This window comes from Micromesistius poutassou (genome assembly GCF_964030765.1).
Source record: "Micromesistius poutassou genome assembly, chromosome: 16".
Lineage (NCBI taxonomy): Eukaryota > Metazoa > Chordata > Actinopteri > Gadiformes > Gadidae > Micromesistius > Micromesistius poutassou.
This window is the reverse complement of record NC_140286.1, coordinates 4,443,779-4,460,021: the sequence shown is the minus strand read 5'-3', so window position 1 is coordinate 4,460,021 and position 16,243 is coordinate 4,443,779. Positions and strand designations below refer to the sequence as shown.

Below are 16,243 nucleotides of genomic sequence, written 5' to 3'. Positions count from 1 at the left end.
CTTGTGGACAGTTATTTTTGTTACAGTCTCACGAGAACCCTTAGGGAGGGGCGCCTGTGTGGGCGCAGAGAATCCAGGGCGTTCATTAAAAAATCTTTGCAGACTTCGATGGACGTTTTGTGGGTTGGTTAACCCTTAACACCTGGCCAAGTGCTTTCATCCACGTCAATGATTTACAATTCCTTACGTTTAACTATCTAGATGGCACAAACCAAGACAGTCAATGGTAATATATATCGATGACTCGCATATAACGTTATGATAGAAGATGCCCTTGTAGTTTTTCTAATAGATGTAAATGGCACATAAGCGTTTTGACAAAACAATTCCAATCATTTCAAATTTCAGTTTATTTTTTTGTACATTCACCACTTACAGGCGTACTCAAAGCAAAAGACAAAAAAAGAGAAAGCAAACATTTTCAACGTAAATGATAAAATGATTTCAAAAAGAGACATAAAACTGGTGAAAAAAAATTATAATGTATAATGGGGTCTCCTGTCCCGGTATTCATGGCGACTCAGCAGGGAGCGAGAGAATCAGGAGGGAGTGAAGTCAAAAAGGATGGAGGAAGAGAATAGATTAATATATTTAAAAAATAAAAAAAAGATTATTCGGGACATCATAGCGCCTTGTGTCCTCCGGGTCACAAAGCAGGGACATTGGACTGCCTACTTAGTTTATCAACTGAGGGGGAGGCCTCCCTAGGGCAGCCTCAACACACACACACACACACACACACACACACACACACACACACACACACACACACACACACACACACACACACGTCCCTTGGGACCCAACATGCAGCGACACCACAGACTCCTGGCTGCTTGAAAACACTGGCGGTGGCAGAGAGATGGATGGATGGAGATTTGTGTTTTGGGGAACTACTGCACTTCGCGGCAGGGGGGAGGGGGGGTTGTTACCTGAAGTATGTAGCTTACTCGCGGCTATACCTTCGAGACCAAAAAAAAGACCCCAACAAAGACAAAAAAATTACAGAGGCAAATTGACAAAATATATAAACAGCCCAAGAGGAGTGGCACGCACAGCACTCTGGGAGTGGAAGCTGTGGTCCGGTGATAAACACAGGGCTGGAAAACAAAGGGGCTGGGCAGGGGGTGATGGAGGATACAGAGACTACATCGGTTGGTCCTCATGTTGGGTCTCAGTCGCGTGACCAAGAAGTACATTTAGTGACAGACGGAAAACAAAGCGATCGGGTGGGTAGGGTTAGAGGAGGCGTTCTTTGAGACGGGTCCATCCCACGGTCGGCTCTTAGCGCCGCCGCTCTCGCGGGTTGCTACGGCTATGGGAGCGCCGGCCCCTGCCTGCATTGCTGCTGCTGTTGCCGCCACCACCGCTGCCGCCGCCACCGCTGCCGCTGGCCCCCGGCCTACGCGACGCCTCCCTGCGTTTGTTCCCGTCCCGCTCCCGGTCCCCTCTGTCCCTCCCACGGTCCCGCTCCCTCTCTCTCTCCCCTTCTCGGTCCTTGTCTCCCTCGCCCCGCGGTGCCCGCTCCCCCGGGGGCCCGCTGCCCGCCTTCACCCGCTCCTTACGCTGCTGCTCCTCCTCCTTCCGCTTCTTCTCCTCCTCCTCGTCCTGCTCCTTGCGGTTCCGCTCCCGTTCCTTGGCGCGCTCCGCGTTGGCCGCCTCCCGCAAGGCGAACTGGAGGGCACAACCGTACGCCGCTTAGTTACAGTCGGCCGTCTTGTAGCAGAATCATCATCATCACAGATATCTACCTATATCTATAGGGTTATATCTTTATCTATCATAGCAACGAACACGGAAGGTTCTCGGTTCAAAACTTGAACTGCCTGCCTGGGATCAACAAAGAACCATCCTAAAAAATGTGCTGTCAACCTCTTCATGATGATGAGTGTCTCACCGTTTCCTCGGTGAGGGGGAGCCAGTATATACAGGGTGCTGCCTTAGTCTTCTGGAACAGGTCGTCAAGCAGTTTGGCAGGGGGGTCCTCTGCGGCTTTTTCTGCTGAGAAAACACTCCAGATTTAGCATGACCGCCACATAAGAGTGTGTTTACATGCACATTGCCTACGCTGGTCGTACAACAGTGTCTGTAGTTACAGATAGCAATTATGTTAGTTTAGGGTTGGTCACCTTTCTTGTCGTTCTTCCTCTCCTTGCTCTTGCCCCGCTCCTTGCGTTTCCGCTCCCTGGATCGCGAGCGGCGCGGCCCAGTGGCCTTCTCCTCGCCGGCGGGGCCGAACTCCCGCACCTTGTCGCGGTCCCACTCACGCTCGGTGCGTGCCTGCTCCCGCCGTGCCATCTCCCGCTCTCGCTCCGCCCACTGCTCGCGCTCCGGCAGCAGCGAGGGAATGCCGGAGGGCGTCCACTGGCGGCCCGGCCCGGACGCCTGGTCCTCGGACCCGGGCTTCACGCCCACCCCCAGGTTCTTGTGGAAGTCCAGCTGAGGGAGGGAAAGGCCGGTGAGAATGGGTACGGAACGGGATGTGATGGATGGCTTGATTGGTGTCTAAGCAGAAGACTGCCTAATGGTAGGGACTCGTAGACACACTAGTCACTAGACTACCCAGTGTGAGGCTGGTCTTACCTCGTCTTGCTGGCAGAACTCCACGCTGAGGACCTTGGGGTTGCTCTGAGGCCACTTGACCCCGTGCAGGGCTGTCCTGGTGGCCACCGCCTCGTCTGGGCTGGAGTACTGCGCACACACACACACACACAGCATGAGGCGTATTCATAGTGAGGCTGGGATGGGATCTCTGTCCTTGTCAAGTCACCAGACACTATGTCAAGTGTCAGGATTTCACTCCATTTATTTCGATTGCCTTCGTAGACAGAGTAGTAGTTGTATGTTATACATTGAGATCAAGCTACTGTATGTTCTCACAATTTAAGCAGTGCAAGTTGGGCATCTGTACCATATGTATGTAATGTGTGTGTGTGTGTGTAGACTCACGGTGACGTAGCAGTGAGACTTAATCTTGTCGATCCAGAAGCCGGTGTCCAGCAGGGTTCCTGTCCTGCCCAGCAGCTCCTTCAGCTGGCCCAGGGTGAAGGGCCTCACCTGGACACAACACAGCCACACTTGGGTCAGAGGTCAGACATTTTGTCGCTGGATTACACACCAAACACGGAAGATGTAATAGTACTATCGTGTTTTTCTAGTAAATACGGGTCATGCCCGTGTGATGCCCAATACACACACCCACACACACACAGACACTAGGAACCTGCAGCACTCCGAACACGGTGGCAGCGCCTCACTCACCAGATTGGACACATGCACGATGCTGGAGACCTTGCCACGTGGGGGTGAAGGCTGGCGGGCCGTGCGCACGGGGTCGTCGATGGTGATGGTAACCCCTGACCTCTGCTGGCTGATGGAGCGGCGGACTAGGGCGTCGTTGCTGGGGGTCACTGGGGGGAGGGGGAAAGGTAAAACATTGGACTTTAGAGTAGTGCAACGACCCTTAAGCTACCCATGATAAAGATACATTTTATTTTAATACAACTTGCTACGGCAACAACAATTTAAAACGGGTTAGTACGTGAAGATTATGTGGAATAACACTGAAGTGCGTGTGAGCGTTTGTGGCGTCTGATCATTTACCAGTGTTCATTTCCACATCAGGGCTGGTGTGCGTTGGCGACTGGGTCTCCATGATGCCAGAGATGGAGACGTCCGTCTTCTCCTCCGGGGTTTTCGTCCGGTCCTTGCCTCCCTTCTGGACCTCCTTCTCCTGGGGCTCCTCCCGTCGACTCCTCTTTGCCTCCTTCTGCCCGTTCTCCTGGCTCTCCAGCGGGACAACCTGTAGATGAAGAGGACATGGACCACAGGAGTGACCTTGATTGTTAAAACAATAAATCCCAAGGAGCTGCTCCACCCCCCCGATAACACAATGCAATAATCTTATACAACCAATATATATTTTTGCTTAGTCATTTTGTATTCCCGATATCAGCATCGGCCCCTTAAATCCAGTATCGGGCGGGCTTCGCTCTGAAAGCCGGGATCTCAAACCTGGGTGACGGTGCGTCGGATCTGGAGGTCCTGGTCGGGCTGCTCCCTCTCCTCGTCCTCTTCCATCTCCTCCTCGGCCCCGGAGAGGACAGCTTCCTCTGGGTGGAGGTCCACCACTGCATCCTGGCCAGCACCGGGCTTGATGTCCGGGATCAGAGACTGAAAGGAAACCCAAGAGGGAAGAAAATCAAAAACACTGCCACTTCTTACACGAAGTGGAAGGAATATTGATGAAGGCATGCGATTACATATTGATTTTAGAGTAAGGAAAATGGATCATACGTCAACGTCTATATCAGATAGCATCTAACTATTGGCATGTTGACTATAGTGAAATATAGACTCGCTATCGAGGAATTAAGCGACTGCGTTTAATCAAAGTGACACTAATTATTTTTAGATACATGTGATAAAAGGAACAGGTGGGGGTAAGGGCATCTTGCTTAAGGTATTATACAGGTACTCTGGACATGGGGGTTAGAACCCAGAACCTTTTGGCTCGAATGACCACTAGACTATCCGGCCTCCCCTTACACTTGGCCATAGAAGGAAGCAACGGTAATGTGGCTGCTAGGGGGTGTCATTGCATCTACATTCAGTCCTAAGACAAGGAAAGTACCTTGAGTGAATCTGTGGTGATGCTGATGGAAGGTTTCTTCGCCGTGACCGCTGTACTGGAGCCCCACCGCCTCTTGCGCGCGGCTCCAGAGTCCCCATCCCCGTCCGCTGAAGCGGGGGACACCTTGCTGCCTGCTAGGTTGAGGGGGGAGGGAAGCAAGCTTTAATAACATCATCGGAGGGCAACACAAGCTTCAGAGGTGGACACATGTACTAATATACTCCCACCGTTAGGGTAGGACTATCTAGAATTAAAAGCCCATCATCTTTTAGAACTACTTTTCACTTTTTATCTTCAAACTGAAGCTCCTCAAATATCACAAACATTTTGGAAGATGTTTTTTTTTTTCTTAATTGGTTTTAAATATTGCATTGTAAATCTTGTGATAAAATAAACGAGGCCCCATCTCCAACAATGAGCCAGTATTCAGGGTTCTTGCACCATTTTTAAAGTCAAATTTAAGACATTTTAAGACCTTCACAGAGACCATCACAAATATAAATTAAGACAAAAAATGTCTTGATAGAAAAATGAATTTATTGAGTCATTAATAAGACATTACTATCAAACTTAACATCCTACTGCATCCTCAAAATAACCTAATTATCCTAATTTGGAGTGAAAGTAGCAGTAGCCACGGATGCTGAACTTTCCGCACCACTTCGTTGAAACAATTCGGGCATCGGCGTAGTCCCGCTACCAGCCACGGAGTATTGCTTATGTTTCTGAGATCTCATGTGGGACTCAAGTGCTTTCACTCCCATACTCCCTAGTGTCCTTAGTGTGAATGACTTTCGGCATAAACGGCACCTTGCCTCGTAGTCACCTGTCTTCTCCAACCACCCACGAAATCTGTCCTCCTTCAACCATTTCTCATTAAATTTGCACCGTCCCATCTTCAAACTAGTGCCGCTAGCCTACTGATGTCCACCAGCTAGTGACGAGTGACGACATCAGTAGGCTAGCGGCGCTACTTTCAGGTTAAATAGGTAACGGTAACGTAAAACTCCTGAAATGCCCTAATCAAAGACACTATAAGGGAAAATTTTCGCACACAACAAATAACCTATCAGATTAAATAACCCACTGCAAAATGTAATACCTACAGCAAATTTAAGACAATTTATGACCTTAATTTGCAAAAAAAAAAAGTATGACTTTCTAAGACTTTTTAAGGACCCGCGGGAACCATGGTATTTACACCATCAGCCTTTAAACAGCCAGTTGGCCTTAGTAGTAAGTGACATATGTGACTGGTAGATATTGCCCCGTGGGGGAGGATGTACTCACTGCCGAGGGAGATCCTGCGAGCAGCGAAGGCCTTGGGAGTCTGTAACAGAGAACAGATAGGAAGAGCCCCAGGGAACAGGGGGAGCGAGGTGAGTGGCAGACCCCAGGAGGAACACATCACTACAGGCTTGCAGAGAACAAGTTGGAGGGGGAAGAGGTAGAACGAAAGGGGGGGGGGGGGGGCGGGGGGATAAGGATATAAAGGACAGAGTGGTCGATAGAATCTGCAACACTTGATCCAACCAGAGCCTGGACAGTGTTTAGCGGTACACTATGGGTAAATGTGTACAGGTGATTAAGCAGAGTGCCTGAGAGGACGTCTTGCGTCACCATGGTAAGTCATAGGTATGTCTTTGCACGGTTGTAAGCTTAGCCAGAGGGTAGAAATGTACAAGCCGCGCCCCAGGTCGTTGCAGTTTCTATTGGACACACAACACAACCAATGGCGGTACTGCAGTTTAAATGCCATAGAGCTACGAGATTGTTAAAAGAAAGATGGTCTAATAATAAAAAAACAGAGGCAGGGTTACGTTCAGAACTGCATCATCTGATTAGACTTAGTTTAAGTTAAATTACATTTTTGATTAAAACTGCAGCAGCCATATTAAATAATATATATATATAAACATTTTCCCCCCAAAATGATGGTGTTAACACTCCCCCGCCCCGCATAATCTACAGAGAAGTCTGACTGAAAACTTAGCATTCTCTACAATAAACAACCTAAGACTGGAAAACATTGAGAAAATGTCTACTTATTCCCTGGTACCACTGACACCTGATCCTTACTGGGTTGGAAATGGCCCAATCACGACTGCATGTACTGCACTTAGGCAACAAGGGGTCCAATCATAGGTGGCTGAGATGTTTGGGTGGAAACCTGAGCGAGCTGGTTGGTTGGCCGGATGTGTTTAAGAGTTCCCGGGGGGGCGGCAGCCTGAGAACCCCTTTATAAAAAGGCATCCATTTTAGCATTTGTCCTTTTTTCTTTATTTGCCCGTAGTGGTGGCCTCATCCTCATCATCTCAATGTGGTGTCCGATTGGATGAACCGGAAGCAGTGCGAGGGCTTGATGAGGAATGCGTGAAGGTCCGTAAAACTCTTTCGCTCACCACGCCCCATGGGGACAGTGGAAATTCATACAGATTGTCCAGAAGTAGCAGAACAAGACCAGTCTCTTCATGATTCGGGGGTTCCATTCTGAAGATGAACGGAACCCCCCCCCGGATAGTCCAGCCAGCGAGCAACCGCTCCGAAATCATATGCTCCACTCTGGCCCACAGTCTTCTGTAACTTCAGTGTGGGACAGAAATGTCTGACTGTATTCTGGGTTGTCACGAGGATTTCCCAAACAGTCGTGTAACGTTGCGTCTTCAACCACCCCCTAGCGAGCGTGCTTAGGGGTGGCTCTGTGGGGCACCAACCAGGGGAGACAGATGTGCCAACTTAGCAACGTCCACCTTCCCCGTTGGTCCAACCAGTGAATCTGGCCAGCTCAGCTCCATGACACGAGGGCATTTTGCTGCCGGGTCTGTCCGTCTACAGCGCACTCGAGGGGGGCTATCTGTGGTCAACCCAGGGTTCTTGGGGGACAGTGGAACAGTGCAGCGTGGTAGTAGTAGTAGTGGCAGAAGTAGTGTGCCGGTACCATTAGGGGCAATGGAAGAGGCATGAGCACCTTTATAACAAAGCAATCAAGTGGGTTTTAAACATCAGCCACAATGATAAAATGCCCTTGCTGCCTGTCTAAGACAGCAAAGGTTTTGAAAAACACAGCCAAATCATCAATGTGTATGCTACATCTATGCATTCTACAGCTTGTTGAAAGGGGCTCATTTTTATCCAAATTATTATTTAAGAAAAAAGGCTCTACGGTTTCCAATTGCATTTATCACAATTCAGATGAATCCAATTCACTTCAAAACTAAAGACATATGGTCTGAAAGCTAAGTGGCAAAAAAAAAAATCAAAAATAGCAACCGACTAAATCTGTGAAGGAAATAAAGTAAATGGATGATCCGTTGCTTTGGTGGTGGTCTCCTCTGTGCCTTACCTCATCGTTGGTCTCTTGGACAAGCTCAGCCTCCGCCATGCTACTCTCCTTCAGGTCCCTGTAGGGTTCGCACAGTACACGACAGGAGGTTAAGTCACTACTCACTAGTATTCAAGAAGACCACTGAAATCCAGCTTTTACAGCATTCGCGAATTAACAGCCTCAACTGTACTCGGTTATAACTCCAGACGTCTGTGATATAAAACCGCCCTCAGCATTAGTGATGGGCGAGACAATCAATGCGTTTCATTTACATACGCGACAGCGCATATCACAGTGACGTTCGCTGTTTACAAATACTGTCATAGCTTTGGCGTCAAAACAAATGTTTTGCCGTTCTCTTTCGTATCAAAGGAATATTGTAAAACAGCCCCGCGATCTCATTAGTCTTGCTTGATTCATTCATTCAACCAAAAAAAAAGAAAAGGCACGGAATGCACGATGCATACTGCTACATGATGGCACGTCGGACATTGCCCCTTTCCCCCCCCAGTGCGCAAGTTAATCACTCCTACACCCGTTCTAAAGGTAAATCATCTCCGGGGAACTTGGTTTTATTTTGTCAGGCACTTAAAATAGAAGCAAGCGCTACGTTGCTGCTGAAAAAAATACGACTGCGACGAGGCACAACCGCTCCTCCTACCTTTCGCTCTCTCACACTAGACTACTCCGCTCTCAAAGCATTTCCCTCGACTGCCAGTCAAACCTGGTGCGTACCAAAAGACGCCGCCTAGCTTGCAATATCTTATATTAGCTTTTCGATACGACGATATTTAATATGTTAGCTGTTAACCAAATCCTGTACCGCAGCCATATTGGTGCGATCGAAAATTAGATTTTTTTTTTTTTTAAAGGACCCGCATGTTCTCACCGGCGTCAAGGCAGGCTTACACATCGCCTGAAAGGAATTCAATTCGTCTTCCCTGGCTCGGTTCCACGACTAATTGAGTTTGAGCTGCACTACACACTACTAAACATGGCCCGTGTTAAATATATATATGGTGTAATAAGTTCTCTACGTGTTAACTGCTTTTCAAAACGTAACGTTAATGCAGCGCAAGATGCCTTATTTCAACAAATATATGAACCCCTAAATTTACAAAAATAAATCTGTAAAAATGGATAATCATAATATCATAATCAGTTACATTCATGCAAAGCCCTAATATATTTGTACATTAAAAACACCTCTTGGCCAATGTGTGCTATGCACATACAATACATAGGAAGCCACAGAGACGGATAATTATGACCATAATATACAGATATATATATATGCAGACTACAGAGAGAACAGATGCAGCGTCTCAACCAGTTCTCTTAATGTCTGCACAGACCTTTACTGCTAATGGCTACACACACTTCACTAAACAAGTTTGTATCTGGGGAAAAAGCCAGATGGCATGAACAACTCACATACATGCATAACAAACAATGTTTGGACATTTTGAAACACAAGCAGGGCTCTTTACCCAGTATAGTGTGTAACATAGGAAGTATTCTATTCTTGTTATATGATCGACCAGTATAGTGTGTATCATAGTAGTATAGTGTGTAACATAGGAAGTATTCTATTCTTGTTATATGATGGACTTGAATGAAAGGTTTTACTTAGTAGTAGTAGTTGTTTGTCTTCCCAAGAAAATATTGAATAGAACGTCTGTGTATCTGTGTATTTGACTGAGTGAGTGTGTCTTAATTTTATTGCACACATCTTTGTTATAAAACAGGAAGAAAGCAACAGAACCAGACCTTGGCTTGTCTTTCTTCTGCTCTGATTTCTCTCCCTCCTTTGTGCCTGCTGGGGTCTTCTGGTCATCGGCAGGTGGTCCCACCACAGCTTTCTGTTTTGTTCAAGAAGTCAGCAACAAAGTTAGGTCAGGAAAGTAAGATCCCTTGAAACTCTGCGATTTAAAATTATACATTAAGAGTGTAATATTTGTGGGAAGTTTGTAGGTCGCTATCTTCCATTAAAATAACATGTTCACTTGCAAGATAATATTTCAGGGGAAAGAAAGATCAATATATGCAATTTATTTGTGATTCCAGTATAAATGTAATAAAGTAGGCAAGTATATTATACAACAAGCAAGTGTGTACTAGTCTTTAGTTATAACAACAGAGTGGGACCATTAACATAAAAACGGAATGCAATATATTTGGAACGCATCATATTACAGAACAGGGAAGTCTTTAAAATATTGGCCCTTTTTTACAGTACACACACACAACTCAATATTGGTATCCTGTGGTTCTGGTGAAACATCTGCACAGTGACCTAACCAGGGGAGAAAACTGACCTCGCTGTGCAGCTTGACACCAGACCCACCCCCTTCCGCTTTGGTGAGGGAGGCTCTAGGCATTTCATTGGCTGGAGGACCACCATCCGCCCTGCGCTTAGGAGACGCCTTTCGTGGGGCTTTCTTGTCCTGAGAGTGAGAGAGGAAGGAAGGAAGGAAGAGGTTAGGATGGATAGACAATAACAGCAACTCTAGTCCTTTTCTGCTACTGCTGCATTTCAGTATGGTATTCGTTATAATCTTTATTTGTTCCAATATACAGTAACTATAAAAAGTACATACACATACTGATAATAAATAACCTTACACGCTCAAAAAGAGAAAGGTGAAATGGCCCATTTGGGTCATAACTCTATAATATCAAAAAAATATATTTAATATATGAATGACTGACTACCAGGAGGAGAGAAGGAAGTAATCATTCAAATATAAACCATGACTACCCTGACTCCAGACCTCAATGAAATCAGTTCTCCCTGAATAGAACTGTGGTAACCCGCCTGCAATGGCCTGTGATGGACTCACCTGACTTTTTCCCCGCGATGATGAAGACGAGCTGGAGGACCCTGACGAGGACGACCCAGAGTCTGAGGAGGAGGAGTCGCTGGAGGAGGACCTCCTCCTCTCGCGTTTCTGCTTTTTCGGTTTCTCCCCATCCCCCTTCGGGACAGAGGGGGCCCTGCCTTGCTCCCCCTCTTTCTTGGGGGGCTCTGCAGCGCCTGGGGGTTTGTCTGCAGACTCTGGCTTGCGCCCGTCTTCTGGGGCCGCTGGTGGGAGGGCAGGCCCTTCTTTGTCGGCCCAGGGTTGCGCCTTGGTGGGGGAGGTGACGGGGGAGGCGTGGGGTGGCGGGGTGTCTGAGAAGGTGCGTGGCCGCTTTATGACCACAGAGCCGGAGGAAGTGGGCGGGGGCTGTGCCGGAGTGTCCCGCAAGAAGTGGAACTTCTTGAGGGAGGACTGGGGGGACAGAGGTGTGGCTTGTTCTGAAGGCTCCCCTGGGCCTGTTCCCCCAGGCGCCTGGGACTCCATGGACTCGGGCTGGTCCACCTTGCTGGCTGCTCCCATGGAGATCTGAGGCGGAGTGGACAGGAGGTTCAGACCAATGTCCCGGCCGCGCTTGGATGGAGGGAGGTGACTTTCCCTCTCCCTGTCGGCCATCTTAGCCTTGTCTCGCTGCTCCTGCGCCTCCTTTTCCCGCTGCAGTCTTTCACGTTCCAGGGTATTTTTCTTCTCCTCCCTCTCCTTCTCTTCTTGCTTCTTCTTTAGTGCACTCTCCTCCTCCTCCCTCTCTTTCTTTAGGACTCTCTCCTTCTCCTCTCTCTCCTTCTCCTCCCTCTCCTCTCTCTCCTTCTTGAGCACTCGCTCCTTCTCCTCCCTCTCCTTTTCAAGGGCCCTCTCCTCCCTCTCTTTCTTTTGCACTCTCTCCTTCTCCTCCCTCTCCTTCTCTTCCTTGAGGGCCCTCTCCTCCCTCTCTTTCTTAAGCGCCCTCTCCTTCTCCTCCCTCTCATTCTGTTCCTTAAGGGCCCTCTCCTCCCTCTCTTTCTTAAGCACTCTCTCCTTCTCCTCCCGCTCCTTCTCCTGCATTAGGGCCCTCTGCTTCTCCTCCCGCTCCTTCTCCAGGGCTCTCTCCCTCTCCCTCTGGAGTGTCTCAGCTCTCTCTTTCTCCACCCTCTCCTGCTCTTCTGCACGCTTCCTCTCCAGCTCTGCCTTCTCCATCCTTTCTCGTTCGCGTGCTGCCTCTCTCTCCGCCCTCTCGTTCTCCTCCCTCTCCCGTGCCAGGGCCTTCTCTCTCTCCAGCCGTTGTTGCTCTAGAGCATTCTGTCTCTCCATCTTCTCTGACTCCTCCTTCTCTCGTAGCAGACGCTCCTGCTCCAGCGCTCGCTCCCTCTGTATTCTCTCCTGCTCCAAGGCCCTTTCTCTCGCCAGCCTCTCCATTTCCTCCCTCTCCCGGGCCAGGGCCTTCTCTCTCTCTAACCGCTGTTGTTCCAGAAATCTTTCCCTCTCAATCCTCTCCTTCTCCTCCCTCTCCCTCTGCAGCTCCAGGGCCCTTTCCCTCTCCTCCCTTTCCCTCTGCAAAGCCCTCTCTCGCTCCTCCCTTTCCCTCTGCAAAGCCCTCTCTCTCTCCTCTCTTTCCCGCCGAACGACCCGCTCCAACTCCAGTTTCTCCAGTTGAAGGGCCCTCTCTCGTTCCTCCCTCTCTTTGGCCAGGGCCAACTCTCTCTCCAGTCTCTCCCGCTCCAGAGCAAGATCTCTCTCCTGTCTCTCTCGCTCCAGGGCCAGCTCCCGCTCCCTCTGCAGGGCCCTCTCCTGCTCCTCCCGCTGCAAGGCCCTCTGTCGCTCTATCCTCTCCCGCTCCAACGCCTTCTCCCGCTCCTGCTCTTCCTCCACCATCCTCTGCCTCTCTCGTCTCTCCATCTCCAGGGCCTTCTCCCTCTCCAGCAGCACCTCCCTGTCTTCCACTGCCGTAGCACGGAGCACGCTCACTGGGCCCTGGCCACCCAGGCCACCCAGCACACCCTGCATGCCTCCGGGGATCATGGGAAAAGATACGCTGGCGATGGCGGACGCGGTGTTGGCGGTGTGTGTGATGGCGGTGAAGGGCTGAGCTAATGCTGCTGCGGCGGCAGCGGCACCGTTGTCTGTGGGCTCTCCGGCGGCACCGTGCCACCCAGCGCCGGAGAAGGCCCCCTCAGACGCCATTTTCCGGGCCAGCAGGGTGAGGGGCCCGGGGGGCTTCCGCTCTCTGCTCTGTGGCTCTGGGCTGCTGCTGCGGCTGCTGGACGACCCGGAGCTGGAGCTGCTGGAGGCGCGCTGGCGGGCAGGGGCCTCGTCCGGGCTCGGGGGGCTTTGTTTGGGGGTGTCGGGCAGCGGGTAGGACAGCTCCGGGGGCGGGGAGGGCGGGGGCGTGGGCTGGCGGAGCTGCGGGGAAAGGAGGGAGGGGATGTGCTGGGGCGGCTGGCGGGACGCCTCAGAGCGCTCTCTGGCCGCCGACCTCCGCGCCGCCGTCCTCCTGGTGGGCTCCCCCGGGCCCCGCCTCCGGTCGCCCCATGCCTCGTCGTCCACTTCGTCATCGCCGTCGTCGCTGTCCTCATCGTCGCTGTCGGCCGCGGCCTGGCTGGACGGGGGGGCGCGCTCTGCGGCGGCGCTGTGCGTGGACACGGCGCCTGGGGTGGGGCCGGTGGGCTGACCCGACATGTTTGCCTCCTGGTGGGCGGGGCCCGCCAGCCCGTCGCCGTCTGCGGGGCCGAGGGGCTTGTGATGGTCCACGGGCGCTGGCGCTGCCTCCTGGTGGGCACGGGAAAAAGCAGCCTAAGAGTCGTGTGTCGTGACCCTCTGTGCCAGAGCACATATAACCCCTCTATAACCCCTCCACACCCCAAACATGCAAGAGAGCAAAAGACCCTGCGGCGTCCCTGCATTCAGATTAGGAATGTGTCTTATGAATGGAAAAAGTTTTGGATTAAAAGGTTAAAAGGGGTCTAACCTGGGAGGGAGCAGGACACGGAGCGCTGTTGTTGACGCTTGTGTTGTCTTCTGGTTCTGTGAAGGGAAATGCATTTGAGTGACTCTCCCTGTGTGTGGGTCTGTGTGTGTGCGCACGTGTCTTTGATTGGCGGCAGGCTTTACCTTCGGTGTCCCCAGCTTCTCTGGCCTCCCTCTCAAGGCGCTGTCGGAGGAGCTCCTGCTGCTTGGCGAGGTACTGCTTGATGAAGCTGTTCTGGCTCATCTCCTCCCCGATCTACAACAGCAGCAGCAGCAGAACATTGAGAAAACAGTTGCAAGTGGCTCAGCCCACTAGTGTGCCAGCCACACAGGTCAGACCTCTTGCTATGCTCATACGTTATATCCTTTCTCTTACACGTCAGACCTTGATTTCTCAAAATAAAAACCCCTTGATTACAGGTCAAGCAAGTGACCATAGATTGATTGTTGACATAGATGCAGTTGATTTTTTTTTTTTTTAACATGACTTCACGGCTTATTATGTGACATTATGGACAATGGAACAAGATATACCAACAGCTATAGCTGCTGGCATGTGTTGCAAAGCGTTACCCACCTGGGAGTTGGGCTGAAGTCCACTGTGAGGGGTCGAGGTCCGCTGGAGGTTCTCCAGCATTAGGGCCTGTTGTTGGAGAAAAGAAGGGACACGATTTGATCCCCTTGTTATTGACTGCAAAAACATTGAAAGAGTTTGTAAATACTCAATTACGTTAATTACACAGTCGTTCTAATTTATACATAGCAATGGCTTTCCATTGGATTAGATATCCATAAAAGTTGCATGAATGACTGGTGTTTTTGTACAACCTTGTGCACAGCATTTGTTTATTGCAAAGCATTGTTGAATGGGACTGAGACATAAAAGCATAAACAAGGCGTGCTATGATTAAGAGCACAAACTGAGCATATATGCCTAGTTTTAACATTGAAGAACAAATTAAAGACGAAAGTAAATGAATTGCAGTTGATAGACCTAGCTTCTTCCGTTGGAAGGCCTCATTGATTAAACGGAACAATCCATACAGAAGACAGGACAGACAATATTAAAGTGCCAATTCTGTTCTGAAGTAGATCAACAGAGAGACATACACGTTATAATTACCTCAAAACCAAGAAACATGCCTTATGGCCAGGTAAGTTTCGACAACACACACATTCTTAACACAACAAGGATGCAATAACTACAATTAAAGAATATGGCGGGACATAACTGTAACAATCTCATTAGAAGCATAAATTCTGGAATGAATGAGAAAAACGAAGGGACCGATCCAACGTACGCACAATGGATGCAACTAAAATAATAATGCGTCTGAAATATAAAAAAATATTCGTATTATATTGCTGACATTGCTGACGTTCACGACGAACATTTGAAAAAAACAAACGGATTGATAGTCAACTGAAAATAGTTTAAAAATGTGGTTTCATTTTGTACTTTGGGCTATTTATATTGCATTTGCCAAACTTAAAGTTGCGGGAAATATACAAGTTTCATTAATAGTACCGTATTTTGCATTTTATAGAACGTTATACAACGTACTGCCCAAATACCATTTTTCAGATGTACACAACTATAGATAACTTCACACATAAAATGCTTTTAGTGTATATATGTATTAAGACACTTTGAAGAAATACTAATTACAAGGAGTCGCTGGTGGTGTTTATACAGCGTAACACCTCCGATAGACGTAAACAAAACCGCTCACACACGCGGAAGCTCGCAAACTTCAGCAACAACGGGTGCGTATTTAGTTCAGTAACAAACATTCACATTGTTGCATCGACATGTCATATGTTGCCATTGTTTAATTTCAGCTCTGCAAACTACCGCCGATTTCCTTCACCGACCAAGTAAAAGTATTTACTTCACCTCCCCCACGATTTTTTTTTTTTTTTTTTTTTTTTTTTTAAATGGAGCAACAACGCGCGGATTCGACTTCTCTAAACACACATCAGCGGCGGCGGCAAGTCAGCAACTACGGCCACCGCTCTACTAGCCGCTACACACAGCGGTAGCCCAACAGAACACATAGTCCCATATTTAACTCGGGTAACCCCGGCTGGCAGACCCAGGCAAAACGAAGCCATGTTGTGATGCATCACGGGGAGAACGCGCGATTCAACCACATCGCTCTTCAAATGTTTTTTTGATTGTGTTTGCATTGATAAAAGCAACTGCTACATCGGTAGCGTAGCAGTTGTCGGCCTTCTAGACAAGCATCAGCCCGTCGGTTCGTAAACGTTAGTTAGCGTGCAGCCGCGGCGATCGCGAAATCGCGCCGAACTCACCCCTTTGAGTCTTTTGACGAGTGCATTTTTCGGTCCACTTTTAGAGAGTCCTCGTTCCTCGAGAGCAGCTTTTAAATCCGCCACCCGAAGAGAGTTTAGCGGTCTCCCGTCCAGCGTAACGTCTTCAAGGTCCGCCATTTTCCGATCCTCTAGTTCGTTCCCAGCGAGAGT

General features: G+C 49.3%; 1 protein-coding gene across 3 annotated transcripts; it reads right to left on the bottom strand.

Annotated features, from left to right (window-relative positions):
- Nucleotides 1–16,231, bottom strand: acin1a (apoptotic chromatin condensation inducer 1a). Of its 3 annotated transcripts, none has more exons than XM_084481247.1 (18): nucleotides 16,073–16,231; nucleotides 14,334–14,399; nucleotides 13,901–14,012; nucleotides 13,758–13,813; nucleotides 10,802–13,558; nucleotides 10,277–10,405; nucleotides 9,729–9,820; nucleotides 7,977–8,034; nucleotides 5,924–5,963; nucleotides 4,634–4,767; nucleotides 4,015–4,173; nucleotides 3,604–3,802; nucleotides 3,262–3,410; nucleotides 2,950–3,057; nucleotides 2,584–2,691; nucleotides 2,130–2,439; nucleotides 1,898–1,998; nucleotides 1–1,674 (listed from the first exon to the last, which is right to left on the bottom strand). In XM_084481247.1, exons 1-18 carry the CDS (start codon nucleotides 16,208–16,210, stop codon nucleotides 1,285–1,287), a joined length of 5,106 nt encoding a protein of 1,701 aa, XP_084337373.1. In that variant the 5' UTR covers nucleotides 16,211–16,231; the 3' UTR covers nucleotides 1–1,284. The 3 variants fall into 3 exon arrangements, with proteins under 3 accessions (XP_084337373.1, XP_084337372.1, XP_084337371.1); XM_084481246.1 differs by having other exon boundaries at nucleotides 2–1,674; nucleotides 1,898–2,001; nucleotides 4,634–4,764; XM_084481245.1 differs by having other exon boundaries at nucleotides 3–1,674; nucleotides 1,898–2,001.
- Between the last annotated feature and the right edge of the window lie 12 nt (nucleotides 16,232–16,243).

What these genes read in the sequence shown, in the direction of transcription:
- acin1a (XM_084481245.1), bottom strand. Translation starts at nt 16,210, where the DNA reads ATGGCGGACCTTGAAGACGTTACGCTGGACGGGAGACCGCTAAACTCT. An exon ending in GTGTCAAGCTGCACAGCGAG is followed by an intron (nt 9,821 to 10,276) that starts GTCAGTTTTCTC and finishes TGAACAAAACAG; the next exon opens with AAAGCTGTGGTGGGACCACC. An exon ending in TCCAAGAGACCAACGATGAG is followed by an intron (nt 5,964 to 7,976) that starts GTAAGGCACAGA and finishes TCTCTGTTACAG; the next exon opens with ACTCCCAAGGCCTTCGCTGC.